The sequence below is a fragment of the Cyanistes caeruleus genome, chromosome 4, assembly GCF_971803275.1.
Source record: "Cyanistes caeruleus chromosome 4, bCyaCae1.hap1.1, whole genome shotgun sequence".
In the NCBI taxonomy this organism is placed as follows: domain Eukaryota; kingdom Metazoa; phylum Chordata; class Aves; order Passeriformes; family Paridae; genus Cyanistes; species Cyanistes caeruleus.
Window position 1 is genome coordinate 13,956,494 of NC_141704.1, and position 19,038 is coordinate 13,975,531.

Sequence of the window (19,038 nt, forward strand, 5' to 3'; positions counted from 1 at the left end):
AGAAATTTCTCTTTTCTGCTTCAGGCTGGTATGATTCTTAATACCATGAAAATGATTTTTTCAGTCAAAAGAATTTATTGATGCTATGAAAACAATTACCCAACCTTTTATAATAGCATCTGTACATGTAACATAGTAGTTATTTCTTTCTGATATTTTCTTTCTATGGAAGTTAAGAAGGTGTACCTAGAAAAATCATAATAATTTTTGAAGACTTTGTGGCAACTTATGGTTTTGTAGAGTGTTCCCTGAAGATGTAACCTTATCTCAGCATAGCTTTCAGGCCAGGTGTGTGTACTCTGTGCCATACAGAGTTCACCTGTCAATCTCACTGCAAGATCTGGGTCAAAAAAATATCAATATAATCATGGAAAGAGTTTTGCTGTTCGCTCAGACCAAGAGCTGTGGAGACAGAAACACTCAGCTCCATTCAGAGCCAAACAGACAACAGCCTGGATGGAGAAAGAGTGGTGAGGAGGAGTTGTTTGTTTGTTTTAATTGAATATGAATGGTTATGCCTGAGCTGCAGTTGGAGTCTGGCACCATAAGACTGATGAATTAATCCTCCTGCTGTGGGCAGCCTTGGCAAGGCCTTAGCTGGAGCACTACTATGTCCAGTTTTGAAAAGTGCTTTCCAAAAAGAATGTGGCCCAATTGGCAAGAACCTGGAAGCAAGCTACAGGAATCACAGGCAGTCTAAGGAACATGACCTAAAAAGGGAGCTCCAGGACTGTCCCAACTGGAGATGGAAAAACAGTAGGAAAACAGTTAATGCAGCAAATTCAATCAAGAAAGTAGCTGGAGGGGAGGAAGGAAGAAAACCTCCAAACCAAATAAGAGGAATAAGACAAGCAAGATGCTCAGTCTGTCGAAGACTTTGAATCAGACAGCATGAAAATCCTTCCTAGAGCAGACCACCACTCTGGAGTAGGTTGCCATCTCCAGGGGTTTTTTTGAGAGCAGTTTAGACAAACCAATTTGTCCCTGCCGTGAGGTGTGGAGCTGAAGGAGCTGTCAGGGCTGGCCGGGCAGGCGGGGGTCGCCATGGACAAGCCGGCTGTGGGGCCCTGGGCAAGGAGCACGCCAAGAAGCTGCGCCCAGGGAGGTTTTGCTGCCTGTGCTGAGACCAGGACACGTCCTGCGTGCCTTATGCCAGCGACTAAGCCTCACCGCGGCTGTAGTGCTTTCACCCCACCAGAGGCTCTGTGCGCGCTCCGGCTGATGCGGCCGGGCCGGGCCCGGGGCCGGGTGCCCGAGGCCGCGGCGGGGCGGGGAGGCCCCGCAGCCGGTTCCCTTTTTGCCCGGCGTGTGATTGGCGGCGGCTTCGGAGCTGCCTCTGCCGCCGGCTATGGAGCCTCCCCGCCGGCCCCGCCGCTTTTCCTCAGCTTCCTGCTGAGGGAAACACCTGTCCGGAGCCGGGGCCGGGGCCGCTGCTGCGGTGAGTAGCTCCGTGCCGGGGGCAGCGGGGGTCGCGGCGGATCCCGCCCCGGGCCGGCACTGCCTGAGGCCCGGGCTCGCAGGCGGTGGCGCGGTTCTGTTCCCCGCGCCGGCCGCGGGCGGACCCATCCCAGCCCCGCTCCCGCCTCAGGGCGCCCCCGGCCCCGGCAGTCCCGGCGGGGCGGGCGCGGCAAGGTTAGCCCTCCCGCAGGCGGCGGCGGCCGCCATCTCTGGGCCCGGGCGGTGGGCCGGGGGCGGGAGGGAAGGAGGAAGGGAGGCAGTCCCGGCCCGCTGCTCCTGGCTCCCGTGCGCGGAGCCCCTTTCCGCGGGAGTGTGCGGCTGGCCGGGGTCGCCCTGCGGTCCACGGCGCAGCCGGCACTGCTGAGCCCCCCGTGCAGCCCGGTTCCTCTCGGCCTTGGTCCCGCCTCACGGCACGGCCCGAACGGGAGTTAAGGAGTTTGATGCCAGACCCGCTGAGGAAGCTGTTTGAACGTTGAATGAAACAATCCGAAGTGAAGGATACAGAACAGTAGACAGTTCTCCGAGTCTTAAGATCAGTGAGTCAGCTCTGCTGAAACACGGCTTTCAAACAGTAATTATTTTCTCATCCAATAAATTTCTTGTGTCTATCTGATACGTGTAGACCATGAAACCTTTCTACACAACAGTCCCTCTGAAATAATAGCTGAGGGCGTTCGGGAGTCGGTTGCTGGTGTAGATTAGATCACGCAGTTAACAATCAGTGATAGAAAACCGGGCACAAGTTGACAGGACAGGCAGTGTCAGTGTGTCCCAGCAGGAGCAATAGCAGCCATCTCTGGGGTTTAAACTCTGCAAAGTCTTGGTTCCAAGGTGTATTACTTCAAGATTACCACTAGATCACTTGTGCAACCCCAGTTAGCTAGAACTTTGCCGAAATTCTTACCTAAATTTTCAGAACCAGCTAGAAGTTATTGTTTGTTCCAGGAGCCCCAAATAGATAACTCATATAGAAACTAAAGGAGGTGAAGGCAGGACATCCTGAAAATGCTACAGCTGTAACAGCAGTCTGATTGACTCCTCAGCCTCCCGACCAAGCTGTATTTGCTGGTTCATACACTTTTGATAAGGAATGTGACTGCATTACCTGTGAAGTTTACTTGATAATGGGAACCTGCCCTCATTTATTTCCCATGGGAGCTAGTAGTTGCTAGATCTGACAGAGAAACTGAGCCAAGTGGTATTTGGTTGTTGTGTTTATGCTTGAAATGTTAGTGCTGTATCTTACCTGTGAAGTTCAGCACTGGATCACTGCAGGTGTAGGGATGATCTATTTCTGTCCAGCAAGTGCAAAGCCATCTCCTGCTACACAACAGTGTGGGCAAGTAAATGTAGTATGCTGCTTGGAGAACTTTGAGTCTTGTCATGACAGTTTTGGTTTTTAAAATTTATCCTTCAAGTGAACTTTGTCTGAAACTGTGAATGTAAACTTTAGTGTTGTATTTACATAATGCATGCACAAGGTAATTCTTACGCTGGTAGAGAGTGCTTATTTTCTTGAAAGTTAAGTTGTCTGGGAAGGAGTTCATACTAAAGTGAAAAGATTAATATTAAAATAAGGTGGTAAAATAAAATATGGTATAGTAATTCACATGATGGATTAAAACAGAAGCAGAAACTAAAATAGAATAAGCATGATAGTAACTAGTAGAATTCTAGCATAGTATTAACAGAGCAGTGAAGACTGACAGTTATTCTAATTTTTTTGTAGCCAAATAAGTAATACATCGTAACGCCACATTGTCTTTTTAAAGCACCTTTCAGCCAGTTTTTTCAAATAATTTAACACTTTACTCATTAGTGTATCTCCTAATCTTGCTGTGAATCATGTTTCAGTTTCAGTTATGTTTAACCGTGCTGGCTTCATTCCCTTTCCTCCTCTTCTGTTGCTGCCCATCCACTCCTGCAAGTGGATGCAGATTGAGTCAGATAAAGGAACTGATCCAGCTGAAAGTCAACCAATTTTTTTTGCTGGTTTTGTTATGATCAGGTTGGTGATCTGAGTGATGAGATAGGAACACAACTAGAGACAAAGGCAAGACTGCTTGCTCATCTTAGTTACCTTTTACAGGCCCATATTTTTCTTCTCCATTGGACCCCATCAGGATTTTTGGACCAGTGTAGGACAGTTCTTGTAATACAGGGATATTCAGGGTTGATGAGGCCCATTAGAATTAGAAATAAAACAGAGCAATTCCGCCCCCCCCCCCCCCCGCCCCCCTTTTTTTGGGTGTTGTTGCAGTAGAATTATTGAAATGCCATTACTGTAAGTAAAGCTTAGGCATGACAATGGTTTTAGGAACTTAACATGAAATGATTTTTCATTATAAACATCAAAGTTTTATTTGCACAAAGATTCATATACATGAGGAAATATGGTTTTGCCAACACATGGATTAGCAGGAAATGGATACAATTTGGTGTCACCATAAGAATGGGTCATTGCACAGACAGATGAGAGACAACTGTCACTCCAAGAGTTGCCTTCTAAAGCTGACAAAAAGGGGTCAGAGCAGAACTGCAGATTGAGATTGGAGTGGGTTGAACTAGACATAACAGGTCACAATCTAAATTAATGCAGGAGAAAAGACAGCCTTGTATGGCCAAGGCAGCTACAGAAAGTGCCACTGCCACACGTTTTGTGTTGTGTCTGATACAGTTTGTGAGGGAATATCTGAACCCACAAAAGTTATGCTCTACCTGCCTTTATAAGTGGATGAGAATGTGAAACAAGTGCACTCACTGAGAAATGTACAGGTTAGTTTTGTGCGCATGAGGAAGAGATGCTGCCTTTGCTTGTCTTGATGTCTTGATCTATGGAGTAGTGGTAGAAGAGCTATTTGTATGTACATGTGTTTGAAGAATTAATCCTCAGGTGCATGACTCAGAGGAGCAGGCTGAGGACATTTTAAACCAGGAAGGTTTCTTGGATCTGCAGAACCCAATGAAACTGAAATGACTCCAGGTTTACTTAATGGGGTAGCACAATGACTTTTAGAGGAAGGACTCTGCAAAAATCTATATAACCTGTTGGCATGAAAAAAACCTTAATGCTAGTTGCTTATGTCTAAATGAAGAGAAATACATGACTACTTTGTATTTTAGAATTGAGATGGGAGAGGAGCACAGTGTGTAATGCTGAGATGCCACAAAGGCTGTGGCTGATGAATACTGACAGGCTGCACGTAGGTGGAGGATGAGTTTTGGAGGTGTCTTGGCCAAGATGGGTAGATTTCATGTCAGCAACAAAATGTTCAGGGTAACTTCACCGCTACATTGAGAAAATTCAAATATTGGCTTTGAAAGATAGAAGGATCTGGGACAGAGTGTGTTTCCCCCAAACTGACCTCCTGAGAAAAATAACCTCTAAAAAGAAAAGATCTTAGCTTTTAAATGTCTTTTAAAGCATTCAGTAATGCTGACAAGTAGAGTGATGCTCAGAGTGAGAAGAGCTGTGCCAGTGGTGGAGGGTATTTTATGCTTTTTAACCTTGGCAGCATGTTAATCAGCCTTGGTATGTTGGAGGCAAGTAAGAGACTGTCAGATTTTTTTGCCAATACAGAGGGAGGGGTTAAAAGTAGACAACTTTTCAGTTTTTTCACATTTTTTTCCTCTTTTTCAAGAGTCATCATTTTTGCATGATATCTACTACCACTGTAGGATTTGTAGTGCTTGATGCTCTTCAAAAGATTAGTATTTCACTGGAAAAGTCATAAAGAAAAGGCATGAAATTAGAGGGGTGTATGTCTTTTCTTTCTGTTTTGAACATGTTTTCCCTAATGTTTTTTTTTCTGCGGGGATAATATTTTTAGTAAAAGAAGAGCACCTGAAGTTGTAGATAACCACAAGAATTAGGGTTGAAAGTCTATGGTTTAATTTCTTCCTGAATCTAAAGTCATCATTTCTAGTGGATTTAACTGTATGTTTGTAACCATAAATGAATGAGTTAAAGATATTTTGGGTAAGGCTGCCCAGTAGTTCTGCTGTTGAGGTTACCATACAAGATCCTTGGCATATACAATCTCTGTGAGATGCCTGTATGGAGACTGGCTTAAAAATCTCTAATAAATTTAAGTTGGGATTCCTCAAATGGCCATCACTGTACAAATTAAAATAATGAAACATTGCATATTTAGTTGTCTTTTATCTACTATTTGTATTTAATTATTTTGTGAGGTAACAGCTCAAAAATATATTTGGTTTAAATACCTTATTTGAATTCATTAAATTTATTTCCCAGATTATTCTTTGCTATTTTTAAAAGCCTCTAAACATGTCTTCTATACATGTGTGTTAAATTGATGCACTGTTGGTGTATTTTTACTGTTGTAACAGGAAAAGCATTCTGACTTCTTTTAAAATGAGCAATCATATGTATAATCAACTTGGTTAAAACTTCCTTCCTGGTAAGTGCAGCACTTCCTTTGCATCTGGATATGAGAGCGAGCAAGAAAAGCAGAACAGCTTAAACAAAGAAATTTTTTGTGTGAATGATCTTCTTTTTAAAAAATAGGAACTACAGAATTTAAACAAATGAGTCATCTTCGGCAATTCAGCCTTTGTTTTATAAGCAGGTAATATTTCCTTATACTTTGTCAATTATAGAGGTGGTGTGTCCACAGTTGCTGCTTTCTGGAAGTCAAAAGAAGAATTTTAGTTAGCATTCTATGTTGTTAGAGTTTAATATTTTATATTTTTATCTGCTTCTTTTATTATCTCCTAAGGCATCATTACACTGGCTTTACTTTTCTCCAGCAGTTAAAGATTTTATGTGTAGAAAGTGTTGCTTGGAAAAGAAGTTCAGTATGTTTCTGTAACTTGGCTTGTGCGAGTGCACTTGATCAGCACTGAATAATTTCCATTTTAATATTGGTCAATGGAGATTAACTGAGTGTGCTGGTTTTGTATTATACAATATTTTTTGTTTAGTGAATGCTGATAAGGTAGGCTACTCATGTTTAATATTGTTTTACTGGTGTTTTAGGTGTGATTTCATGTATAGAGTAATAAATCAGCATCAGCTTGGGTGATTTTTCTTCTATAACTAGCAGTTCATGTTGGCAGTGTGTACTTTGAAAATGGATGGATATTATCAGTCTGGTGAATTAATTTATTTAAAAGAAGCGCATCTAAGGATACTCACCTTGAATTTAGATGAATGTTAAAATATATCTTCAGAAATAGTCCCTGATTTTGCATCCTAAGGGCTTTTTTTAGGTTGAAGTCCTGTTTCCTCATCACTAAAAAGAGAGGCAGAAGAAACTGGGAATAGGCTCATGTCTGTCCAGACTGCAAATAAACTGCTTGTTTTGTTACTTTCTGCCATTCCTGGAGCTCAGTGGGACTGCATTCTATTCATATACAGGAGTGTGTCTTTTGATTTCTATGAAAACCCACTTATGTTAACATCAGCAGCATCAAAACAGATGAGACAGAAGTAGAATCAGTGCTTGATTGAATAGAAGCAAGAACTAATCAATATGGAGGTTGCACATTCAAACTGCTTATTCTCAGTAAAATCTGGGCAGGATATTTAAAACCTCTATTTTAATTACTTAATCACTGGAGAGCTGGTTGGAGATTTTTTTATTTATATTTGGTATTGAATTGAATAGATTGCATCTGAAGTGGTTTATGTAAATCAAGTATTTGTGACCAGAAATTAAGTGGAAGTAGAAATAAAAAATATATATGAAAAATTAGAAAGTAACAGTAAAGATAAATGTAAATGAGAAAGTAATCAAGTAATTGTATGTTTTGCTAGATATCTTCTGGCATGGAGTTGGGGGATCATGAACAACCTGTTGTTATGAGAGAGGAAAACAAACGAAGGAGAAGAAGAATGAAACCTCATTGTACATCGAGTAGTTTTTCATCAATGGAACTGATATCCATTGAGTTCATTTTACCTACAAGCAATAAACATACTAAAGCACCAGAAATTATGTTACTCGAAATAGCTGGCAACTGTACGGTTGAGCAAATGAAGGCACAGATTTGGATGCGTGCAATAGAGATGAGTCAAACCACAGATTTCTACCATGCATTCACGCCAGATCAGTTTATTCTTCAGTATCAGAAGAAAGGGCAATGGTATGAAATTTATGATAAACATCAACTATTACAGACTTTGGACTGCATATTATACTGGAAGGTGTTACAGAAAAAGGTAGGCAAGATCTATGTTGTCCAGAAACAAAAACCATCAGAAGAAGTTCAGGAATTTCAGCAGCAACTTAATGATTTAATTGGTTATGATGTCACTGATGTAAGCAATGTGCATGATGATGAACTAGAATTTACCCGACGCAGATTAGTCACTCCACGAATGATAGAGGTAGCCTGCAGAGATCCTAAATTATATGCAATGCACCCATGGACTACATCTAAGCCACTCCCAGAATATTTATTTAAAAAAATCACTAATAATAACATTTTCATAATCATACATAGAGGAACAACTAGTCAGAAAATTAAAGTGTCAATAGATGACACTCCGGATATGATTCTCCACAGCTTCTTCACAAAAATGGCAAAGAAAAAGTCTTTGATGGACATTCCTGAAGATCATAGTGAACTGGATTTTGTTCTCAGGGTTTGTGGCAGAGATGAGTACATTACTGGAGAGACACCAATCAAAGATTTTCACTGGATAAGACAATGCCTTAAGAATGGGGAAGAAATCCACCTTGTCCTTGACAATCCCCCAGACCCGAATGAAGATGAGGTTCGGAAGGAGGAATGGCCCTTGGTGGATGATTGTACAGGAGTTACAGGGTATCATGAGCAGTTGACAATAGATGGGAAAGATCATGAGAGAGTCTTCACTATCTCTTTGTGGGATTGTAATAGAAAATTTAGAGTGAAAATAATTGGCATCGATATCCCAGTTTTACCAAGAAATACTGATCTTACTGTATTTGTAGAGGCTAACATTCAACACGGGCAGCAGCTCCTTTCACAGAGAAGGACTTCATCAAAGCCTTTTACTGAGGAGGTTCTGTGGAATATTTGGTTGGAGTTTGATATCAAAATCAAGGATTTGCCTAAAGGAGCACTTCTGAATCTTCAGATATACTGCGGCAAAGCACAGGGACCATCTGCAAAGACAAACCTTCAGTCACATGAATCCTCTAACTCTGATGCAAAATGCAAAACCCAGCTTCTCTATTATGTAAATCTTTTGTTGATAGATCACCGTTTTTTGCTACGAAGTGGGGAGTATGTGCTCCACATGTGGAAAATTCCAGGTAAGGGGGAAGAACAAGGAAGTATAAATGCAGACAAACTCACATCAGCAACTAACCCAGATAAAGAAAATTCAATGGCTATCTCTATTGTGCTGGACAAATATTGTCACCCAATTGCCTTGCCCAAGCATAGGATATCATCAGACCCCCAGGGGGACAGGACCCGAGCTGAAATGCCCAACCAGCTTCGCAAGCAACTTGAAGAGATCATAGCAACTGACCCACTTAATCCACTTTCTCCTGAGGACAAAGAACTGTTGTGGCATTTTAGATACGAGAGCATAAAGCACCCCAAGGCATATCCTAAGCTGCTTAGCTCTGTGAAATGGGGACAACAAGAAATAGTGGCTAAAACATACCAGTTGCTAGCTAAAAAAGAGATTTGGGATCAGAGCACTTTAGATGTTGGACTCACAATGCAACTTCTGGACTGTAACTTCTCAGATGAAAATGTCCGAGCAATGGCAGTTCAAAAATTGGAAAGTTTAGAAGATGATGATGTTCTTCATTATCTTTTACAGCTTGTGCAGGTGAGGTGTATTTGCATTCCTGAGCTCTGCCTTCCAGAAATATATTTGCATTACCCGATAATTTACATTTCCTATTTTAATAGGTCTTGTTAGTATTCCCTATTTTTGAAGTCTTCAATGTTTAGTCAAAGCAGTGGTAGTAACCAGATTAATGCAAAATACACTTTTTCTACTTTTTGTCTTTTGCTTTTGTTGATGTTTTTGTGGTACCATTGCTTTGTGTCTTATGATTTGCAACTTGTTTTTACAGTAGTAATTTTTTCTGGAAATGGTTAATGCCAGTACAGCTGTGATGGGAATAAATCCTAACTGTGCCATCTGCAATCCTGTTCATATCGGGTCTGAATTACACAGCACTGAAGAGTTGTTGACTGACTTTACGGATAATTTAGATAATTTAGAAAGAGTGTAGATAGAAAACAAGCAAATGCAGATGTTGACATGGGCAAAGCCTGAAGGAAACTTTTAGGTCAAGAACACCAGTGGATGCAGCAACTTCAGTCTTGTGCTGTTAAGGGGAGCAAATTTAGCTAGAAATTCCCCCTCCCCCAAAATTTTGAAAATAGCTGAAGAGTTGACAGGACTACATCCTAAGATTAAATCCTTCTAGGAACTTGGATGCAAAATTGTGGTTCTAACAGCAAGGAATCACTGCTGTATTGATTTGAAGCACTTTGTGTGTGCATCTGCCAGATCAAATCCTGGGAAGGTTTATATCAGTTACACAAGAAACTTGGTTTGGTTGCTCTTCTCTCAAGATGATGCCATCAGCTGGCAGTGGCAAAGTCTCCTCTGGTGTCTGATGGAAGGTGTAACCTTGTATTCTTTCTGGTAAGCACAGCCCCTAGAGCCAGGTAGGTCTGCAGGTCTTCTACACCTGACAGGGCTGTGTTTTGCAAGGAAAGACTGTTATTCTTCAGAGCAGGAAATTCTTTTTTCAAAAAATCAGAGAACAACATTCAAAATTAAAAAAAAAAAAATGGAACTACTGCAGCTAGCCACTTTTTATTTCTGCAGGTTCAGAGAGAACCCAGAATCCCAGGAAAATGAAGTTAGTATTTCAGATTATGCTGCACATTGGTAGTGCTTTCAACAAAGCCTTTCTAGCCTTGTCTTTGCTTGTCTGAAGATTAGGCAGAATTTATGCACTTCTGCATTAACTAAAGGAGTTGCTACGGTTGCCTCATTGGGCCTCCCACATAGCTGCTGCTATATATATTCTTGGCTTGTGAGCTCTCACTGTCTACATGTGGCTCAGCAATTTTATTCACTTCTTTTTTATATCTGAATTAGGAGTTTGGGATGATGATTGGTTGCTATCAAAATGCCTGAGAAAAAAGGGGAAATACTGGGGTTGTTTCCCTTTTTTTTTAAATTGTTTGCTTTGAAGAAGTACAAATCTGGTGAGTTTTAAAAATAATAAACCTTTCTAACAGTTAAATAAAATACTGTAGCATAAAATAATAGTGCCTTAAGTTCACTGTGTCATTTTTAGTAAATGGTGGTGTAAGAAATAATGAGCTTACCATCCTTAAAAATGAAAACCATGCTAGATTCCAACTTTTACCTCTCTGCTGCTTTCCTTGTCTTTATTTCTTAGCTAACTATGGAGCATAAGCTGTCAGCATTCTGCAGCAAAGTTTTGGTATGACAGTGTATTTAAAATCTACATTTTTCAGAGAATGGATGTTGGCCATTCCTCTGCTCCAGTGGACACATCTCTTCTGCGAATGGTTGTCACTTTTATGAAAGCTCTATGGCTTATTTCACTCTGCACAGGATATCCCCATTTTATCTTCTGTGGAGTTAGAAATCAAGCATTTTATTTCCCCACAAGTTTATTTCAAATAGAAGCAGCCACACCGTAAATCAACCTATTGAGCTTCCTATCTCTGTTCTTCTCTGTACAGTTGATAAACCATGGATAGGATAGTTAAAATGCAACAAAATTCTTTGTAAGATAAACACCAATGGCTCTACTGCATGTATATGGTGCTGAGTAAAGGCCCTCTGCTGAACTGACAAGGAAAAGGTCCACACAGGGACCTGGTGTAGTGCCAGGAGATATTTTTTAATGACCATCTTTTATTGCTGGTGTGCAAAAGTTCATATTTGACTCTGTGAAGAAAAAAGGGCTGGATTTTTAAAAAACATCAGCTCAGTAAGGATGGTCATAATACATTTTTTAATGTTGTTTTATGTTAAAATATTTTTGCAAGTTCAATAAGGAGGTTTTGTTTGAAGTAAAGGTCGGTTTTTTGACTGTATTTCAACCAAAACTTGTTTTTCAAGGTCATGCAAACATTAAGCATAGTATATACCAGAGTGAGGTTTATAACAGGCTTTCTTGGAACTGTAAGAAAATCCATTTGAATTTTTGTGATAATTATTGCTTTTGGGCACCTTACTGCAGTGGAAATTTATTTCCATTAAAAACCCCTCATGCCTCATAATCTCATGCACAAAGTAAAAGGATGTATATATTGTTATATTTGTGAATTCTCATTGTCTTTCCTAAATAAGATGATATTGTTTGGGATATAAAACAGTACTGCAGAGACAGTCAAGACAGTTCTTGCAGAATTATGATACAGGAGAAGGGCAAGTCTGGTGCTTGGCTTTTTTGTCTGTCTGGTGCTTGGCTTTCTTGTCTTTCTCTTAGCCAGCAGCTAGGAAGAACATGTCTTTGTAACATTTTTATAAGTTGCCTCATTCAGGAAGGTTGACTTGATTTTTTTTTTTTCTTTTGATTAAACCCACAGGAGAATTTACATTTCAGAAATCATATTGATATTTTAATAATAAAAATGCAACTGTGTGCCACAGTAGTTGTAAGAGTTTATAACACTATGATTTCTTTGATGAATTTAGCAGACCTTTGCTGATGGCTTGGTTGCTTCTTTGCAAGCTGCAGACTGCAGTGATCTTGAAAGAGCCATTCTATTCTATTCTATTCTGTTGAATAACTGTTGCATACTTTGTTGCTTCTGAAAGCTGAGCATACTACATGCACCCAGCTCTCTGCGCATCCCTTTGTTTTCCCTTAATCTCCCTACAGGCTGCTTCCTGGCACTCTATTTCCAGAAGCCAAAGCCATTCACCAACCCCCTCAGTCCATGACAGGGATTTTGTGACTCTGATTCATAGACTGTATGCTTCTTATTTCTCTTTTGTTGCCATGGGATATAAGTGCATACTTTTTTTCCACCATTAATCTGAATACAAACCTTCTATAAGCTTGAATTCCTCAAGCAACATGAAAGAAGCTTCTGGAAAAATGAGTTGAAGTGGAGCAGTTCCCTGGTACTACCCAGAATTTGGAAGTGTGATGGTTTTCTGGTAGACCAATTCACTTGGTTATTGGGATGGAGGGGAGAATAACAGAAAAAAAATTCAAATGCTGTTGTTTGCTTTCCCCCCACCTCCATTTTTGGCAGTAACTTGGAAATGTCTGTGGGCTTGGGTGGAGGGGAGCAACTTTTGAAAGAGAAAAAATACTTCTGTTTTCGCAGTAAGTAAAAAACAAAAGGTCTGGTCAAGTCTTCCTCTTAATTGTATTTCATTATTGTAGGATGTGTATCAGAAGTTTTATTCTGTCACCCATTTACAGAGTAAAGGCCAGATAACTGCTCTAAAAAGCTGCTCCTTTATCCTGGTTTTTTCTGGGGAATCCAGCAGTGAATCCTAGTCTCAAAGTAGCGGATGTTGACCAAAACCAGTATTTTATTATTGAAATGTTTTATTAAAGAGCTGTTAGAAATACATTATTCCATCTGACAGTAATCATTTCAAGCATTCTCAGTATCAGTCATACTGCAGACTGTTTTTTTATCTTTCTGTTTTTTGCCAAGAATGATGTTGCTTTTTGCATATGCTTAGGTTGCACTCTGGTTAGGTAGTCCACACCATGCATTATCATATTAATAATAAACCTGAAAAGAACCTGTTGCAAAGAAAGTGTGCTTCTTGAATCAGACAGAGAAGCCTGAAAAAGACCTGCTTTGTTATACATTTTCTACTCCTGCAGCAGTATGTTCTCTAGATGTCCTTGGTTAAGTCAAAGCAGTGTTAAATGTGTTAACAACATTTTCTATGTTTGTATTACTCAGGCTGTGAAATTTGAGCCATATCATGACAGCGCATTAGCCAGATTTTTGCTGAAACGTGGTTTGAGAGTAAGTACTTCAAAATACAGGCAACTTATGCTGAAGTTGCTGGCATTATTAAAACCCTTTGTCAAGAAATGAATGCTAATTTTTAGTGTTTTTCTTTACCTGTAGAACAAAAGAATTGGTCACTTCTTGTTTTGGTTCTTAAGAAGTGAAATTGCCCAGTCCATGCACTACCAGCAGAGGTTTGCAGTCATCCTTGAAGCCTACCTTAGGGGCTGTGGAAAAGCAATGCTGCATGATTTCATGAAGCAGGTTCAAGTAATTGAATTGCTGCATAAAGTCACAATGGAGATTAAATCCGTTTCTGCAGAAAAGTATGATGTTACTTCTCAAGGTATTTGCTAACAGGCATTTCTTTGTTGTTAATATTGGTTTTTTTCTTATGGTGTGAAAAACTAGGCAGCAAATTGTACTGTTCATTAAGAAAATCTGTAGATAAATTGCTGTCAAAGGGAATAATTTTTACTTTCTTTAAAGTGTGAGTGTAAGTTAATAATGATTGAACCAGTAATAGATTTGGTTGCTCATTTCACCCCAAAAGGGGAAGAATATCAATCTTCTAGACACCCAGTACTTTCCCAAGCTTTGGCTTATCTTCTTCAACCTCATGCCATGCCAACTGGAAAACAGATAAGTTCTTGTACATTAACTGAATGCCAGTGCTAAAGAAAGACACAAACATCAACTGGAAATTAAAAGTGATACTTAAGAAATATAATCTTCCTGTAAACTCTCACTAGAAGATTTTTGGCAGGAAGATCAGGGAGGAGTCCAGTGCAACCTCTGCTATGCCACAGAAGTAACTAGTGGATCAGGGGTGAATATACAGGGCACATCTTTGAGGAGTCCTGTGAGACAGATGTGGTATTGTTATTTCAATATTTATTGCTATTTCAATATTTGTTGGAAGTCACAGTAGGGTTATGCAATGCCTCTTTACCTCTGAGTTTTGTCTGCCTTTTCCCTCCCCACCTCCCCCCCAACTTTCTTAAAAGTTGGTTATCCTCATTCCTGTTGCTTGCTTGGTGTTGGGAGTAAGTTCGAGAAGACATATGACAGTATTAAAATTTTAAAAGCTGTAGAAAGACTACGTCTCCCTGCATGTTCAGTCTGGTATGCTCCAGGCCAGGAAGTCCTTGGATTGGAAAGCTTTTCCAGTCTGGCTGTGCAGAAGTGACTGTGGCGGTGTTTCAAAAGGGATTTGAAGGAAATACGAATTTATTCTTCAATATATAATATAAAATCTGTTATGTTACCACATAGCGTGAGTTAAGGGACTTATTAAAGCCCCATATAAAACACTGTTTCTAAGCAACTTCCTAAATTTTTTCTTAAAATATTCTATACTCTAAATGTATTTAGTCAGAATCCCATTATTTTGGAAAGAAATGATACCACCTTGCAGATGTACATGTCTGTAAGAGCAGTGGATTCCATAATACATTATCTTTGAAGGATATGTGGGAAAAGAAGAAAAGCTTCAAGGGAAAGCAATCATATTAACACCCACCAGATTTTGAAGTTAAAGAATCTTTGGATGTAATGTACAGCAGAAACTGAAAGATGACTTATATAATTGACATTTTCACTGAATAAGGCTTCCTGAAACTGTGGAATGTCCTAATGAGACTATATCTGATGTAATTTATTCTCAAATTACTGAAGACATATTTTTTCTACAGGCACTCTCTACTTCTTTTATTTTTAAAAGCGTATATCCTAAAGTTTATTCTGTAGGTTATTGCTTTGTTTTTGTCTCAACATTTCTATGTTCATCATTGTTCATATTTTCATTCTGAATGTTTTGTCCTGTTTCATTTCATTCTGTGATGCAGTCTCGTCTGATTGTATATATGTTTCTCCAGTGTTTGTAGATTCCTTCCTACTAGGTCCATACTATTCCAGTAGCAAATATGTTGTCAAACTATTTCTTTCACTTTTCACTGTAATCTCTTTGCTTATATTTGAAGATAGCAAGGAATAATAATTAAATTCATTCTTAAAATCATAATATTACATCTTGCATGGGATTATCTGCTTTCATCACCCTCTGTGCTAGATGATTTGTCTCCCAAGAATGTGTCTATGCAGCTGTTCCATCACTTAAAATGCATAGCACTTTCTTCTTAAGCCAGATCAACTTGAAAATTGTTTTAGGAAGTGCCTTTAATTGTGTCTTAAAATCAACTATTCCTAATCTTTTGTAGCTTCAGTTTGTTTGCTTACAGTTTTCAAATTACATTACTTTATATTTCAATACTCATCCTCTGCTGAGTAGCTACAGTTTCTTTTAGGACAGTGTTCAGGTCTTTGCTCTGATACAGGGTAATAGCCAGTGTATTGCTTATGCTGCTGGCACTCACTAGCTGAGGTGAGCAAAATACATCATGCATTGTATAATCTATACTGTACAACTATATGAGTTGAAGTTTCAGAAGCTTGAGGTTTTATTAATTCAAAGATTGTGTTTAGTTATGAACATTAAAATTCTTGTTCATATCAATATGCAGCAAATTTTTTTTCTTACAGGAATGTGAGATTTAAAAGGCAGAACTATGAAACCAGCTCTAGGAGGATAGGAAATTTAGTGTCTCTGTAGTTTGTCTCATTATGGTTACAGAGTAATTGATTCCAGGAATTCAAAAACCATGAGTCTGTCTGCATTTCTTGTCAGTTATGAGGGAAAATACTTTCTGGTGTGTTCTACTGTGTTTTGTTTTTTAAATGAAAGCTGACATTTTAGTGTAAACTCTTACTGTGCAGTGTTTCTAATACTGCAGAGAAGGCACATGACTTCTGAGGTTTTTGAAAACTTTACCTTTAGGTATCTAAAACAGCCCTGACCATTGATAGTGCAGGTTAAAGAGTTTTCCTCCATTCCTTGGGTCAGGAGACGCAGGAGGGAAACAATTTAAAATGGCAGCTAAAGTGAGCTTTTTAGCCAAAGTATAATGCTCAGCAAGTTTGATTACCTATAACCTGTTTGCCTTCCAATGTTTGATTTCATTGTGTTTTCTTTCTTGTAGTTATTGCACAGCTGAGACAAAAGCTTGAAAAATTACAGGGCAGCAAACTTCCAGAAAGTTTTAGAGTTCCATATGATCCTGGGCTAAGAGCAGGAGCACTAGTGGTAAGTATATTCTGACTTTCTACAAATCATTTAAAAAAAATATTATTTGCAAGTATGTGTCACTTTGTAAAAAGTTTTGCTAATGTGTCAAAATGTCTTATTTTTCTGTGGATACAATGCCATTGCACCGACTCTGTAGGGTTTTGTTCCCAGAGCTATTATTATTTTTCTAAATGTAATGACATGCCACCATGTGCTAAAAAAAAATTCAACAACCCATGAAATTCTAAACATTAAATGGCAATTATACTTTTTCCATTAGTTGAATACAAGATTTAACCAGGTAGCTGACTTTATTTATTTATTTATTTAATTAAATAACTGTATTAAAGTTTTATCTGATTCAGGGGCTTCGGGATATTCAGTTTCCATTCTTCCAGTTATTTTCACTGTCTTACCCTGATTCATATCTGTCACTAAGGTTTGGGTACAGACTTTCATCATCCTGACAAAAATGTCCACCTCAGCTGTTTCTGATATTTCAGTATCTCTGTGTTGGTTATGTTAGAAAATACATTATGATTTTGTTAGAAATACACTAAGAAACACTTGGGGTTTTCTATGTTGTGGCCTTCAGTCTTGTGGTGAGATTGCAATTGTGTTGACTCAGAGTTAAAAAAAGATTCATAGGTCAGCAGGTATGTAGTGAGAGGAAATTAGATCATGCATCTGAAATGCAATGTGAGGCCTGGGTAAAGAAGCACAGTCAAGAGCCTTGGACTCACTTGATGTGCAGCAAGGACCCTACAAGGAAAGAACCGCTTAATTTTCTCCTAGCTAAAGACAGACAAACCATCCAATTTAAGGAACTGCCAAAGCATTGCGATGCTCAAGCATTGTCTAGATATGGCCATGTTTCTGTTAAATAAACCTGTGCCTTGGGAGATAGGCTATAAGCTGTCTTCAAGCTGAGAGAATTAAACACCTCTCAGGTGAGCCTGGCTGAAGCACTGTCAGCCCAAAAGCCAATTCAGACATTTCTTATTCAGAAATAAGTTGTGACTTCTTGAATACTATTTTCTTGTTTATATTTTGTATATTCTCCTATGTATTTTTTTTTTTTATGTACAGAAATCATCAACAGTTTGACAGAAAGTAGTTTTTAAAATAAAAGATTTCTCTGGATTTTTTTAGTTTTCCTTCACTTAGGAAGTATTCAGTCCTAACAGGACCTTACTAGATGAACTAATCAATAGATTTACAAAGGAAGATAGCTATGTCCAAATTGGTGGGTTAGATTTTCTTTTTCCAAACTGTATTAATAAAAATGTTTGGTAAAACAAACTAAGCTTTCATGTTCATTCTAAAAGATACTATTTTTCTCTAATCTTCAAAACCTAAAATTTTACAAGTCTAAACAAAATATTAGAAGCAAAATCAGAGTTTCTAGTAAGTCCAAAGATTAAAAAACTCCTTTCCCTTTTGAAAAAAAGGATGGTAAAAACTATTTTGTTTTAAACTACAGGCTCAGAATTTCAGTTGATGAAACATAAATATACTAAAATACTCTTGTATCATGAATTTTGCTGCTCTCAAACACTGATTTTTTGTGTGGGTTTTTTTTGTTTGTTTGTTTGTTTTAAATTTTACATGGCTTTATTGTACATAGTAATGTTCAACAATGAATCAGGAATTCCAGAATAGAAAGTAAGACGTACTACAGTTGTATTAGCCAAAATAACTGGAGAAAACATTTGAAATATTTCAGTTTCAGTACTAAATCTACCAGTATTGAAAATGTAACAAAACTAAATAGGGAGTCTATTTTCTTATCTTATGTATGATCACATTAAATTAGTTTCAAAAATGCCATTTCCCCCATGAATCTAAACAATTTACTAAGGGAATTGAATCAAGCAATCTGAAATGTAGTTGCTAGAAGTCAGAAGGGTGGTGATGTGGTAAATTGCATTGGACAATGATTATGTTCTGGTTTAGTAGAGCACCTGTCAAAGTGCCTTTGTGAAGATCCGTATTTTCCAGTTTTGTCAGAATCTCTATTCTTGTTTTAAATCTGTCTGAAGAAGATTTACAAGCTAAATCCAGTTTTGGAGAGTCAAGATACACTTTTTCCTTTATCATGGACAGTGGTTAAAAGTTGTGCAGGAGCAAGGCTTTGTGTGGCAACTGAACTCTGTCCTTTACTTGTGCTCTCAGTAAATTGCTTGTGGTATAGCTGAATGGAAGCTAGTAAACTATTCTGTAGCTGCTGTTAAAAAGGTTTCTTGGGTTGATGTTGGCATACAATGGCTAGCAAGCAATTAATGTGTCTTTCACAGATAGAAAAATGTAAAGTAATGGCGTCTAAGAAGAAGCCCCTCTGGCTTGAATTTAAATGTGCAGATCCAACAGCTCTGTCAAATGAAACCATAGGCATTATCTTCAAACATGGAGATGACCTCCGCCAGGACATGTTAATTTTACAGGTATGATAGCTAAAGCTTAAAAAGAATAACATGAATATTTAAAAATATTTTAAA

General features: G+C 38.7%; 1 protein-coding gene across 5 annotated transcripts in view; it reads left to right on the forward strand.

Annotated features, from left to right (window-relative positions):
* The first annotated feature begins 766 nt into the window (after window positions 1-766).
* Window positions 767-19,038, forward strand: part of PIK3CG (phosphatidylinositol-4,5-bisphosphate 3-kinase catalytic subunit gamma) — a 34,626-nt gene continuing 16,354 nt past the window's right edge. Inside the window, exons 1-8 of one of the 5 annotated variants that reach the window (XM_086886766.1) lie at window positions 1,688-2,029; window positions 5,812-5,882; window positions 5,990-6,050; window positions 7,241-9,256; window positions 13,366-13,431; window positions 13,537-13,762; window positions 16,455-16,558; window positions 18,838-18,984. In XM_086886766.1, the coding sequence (XP_086742892.1) occupies window positions 7,253-9,256; window positions 13,366-13,431; window positions 13,537-13,762; window positions 16,455-16,558; window positions 18,838-18,984 (2,547 nt within the window). In that variant the 5' untranslated portion in view covers window positions 1,688-2,029; window positions 5,812-5,882; window positions 5,990-6,050; window positions 7,241-7,252. Of the gene's footprint in view, window positions 928-1,229; window positions 1,439-1,635; window positions 2,030-5,811; window positions 6,051-7,240; window positions 9,257-13,365; window positions 13,432-13,536; window positions 13,763-16,454; window positions 16,559-18,837; window positions 18,985-19,038 lie in introns of those variants that run through there. The other 4 variants (XM_086886764.1, XM_023918601.2, XM_086886763.1 and 1 more) reach the window with 4 other exon arrangements.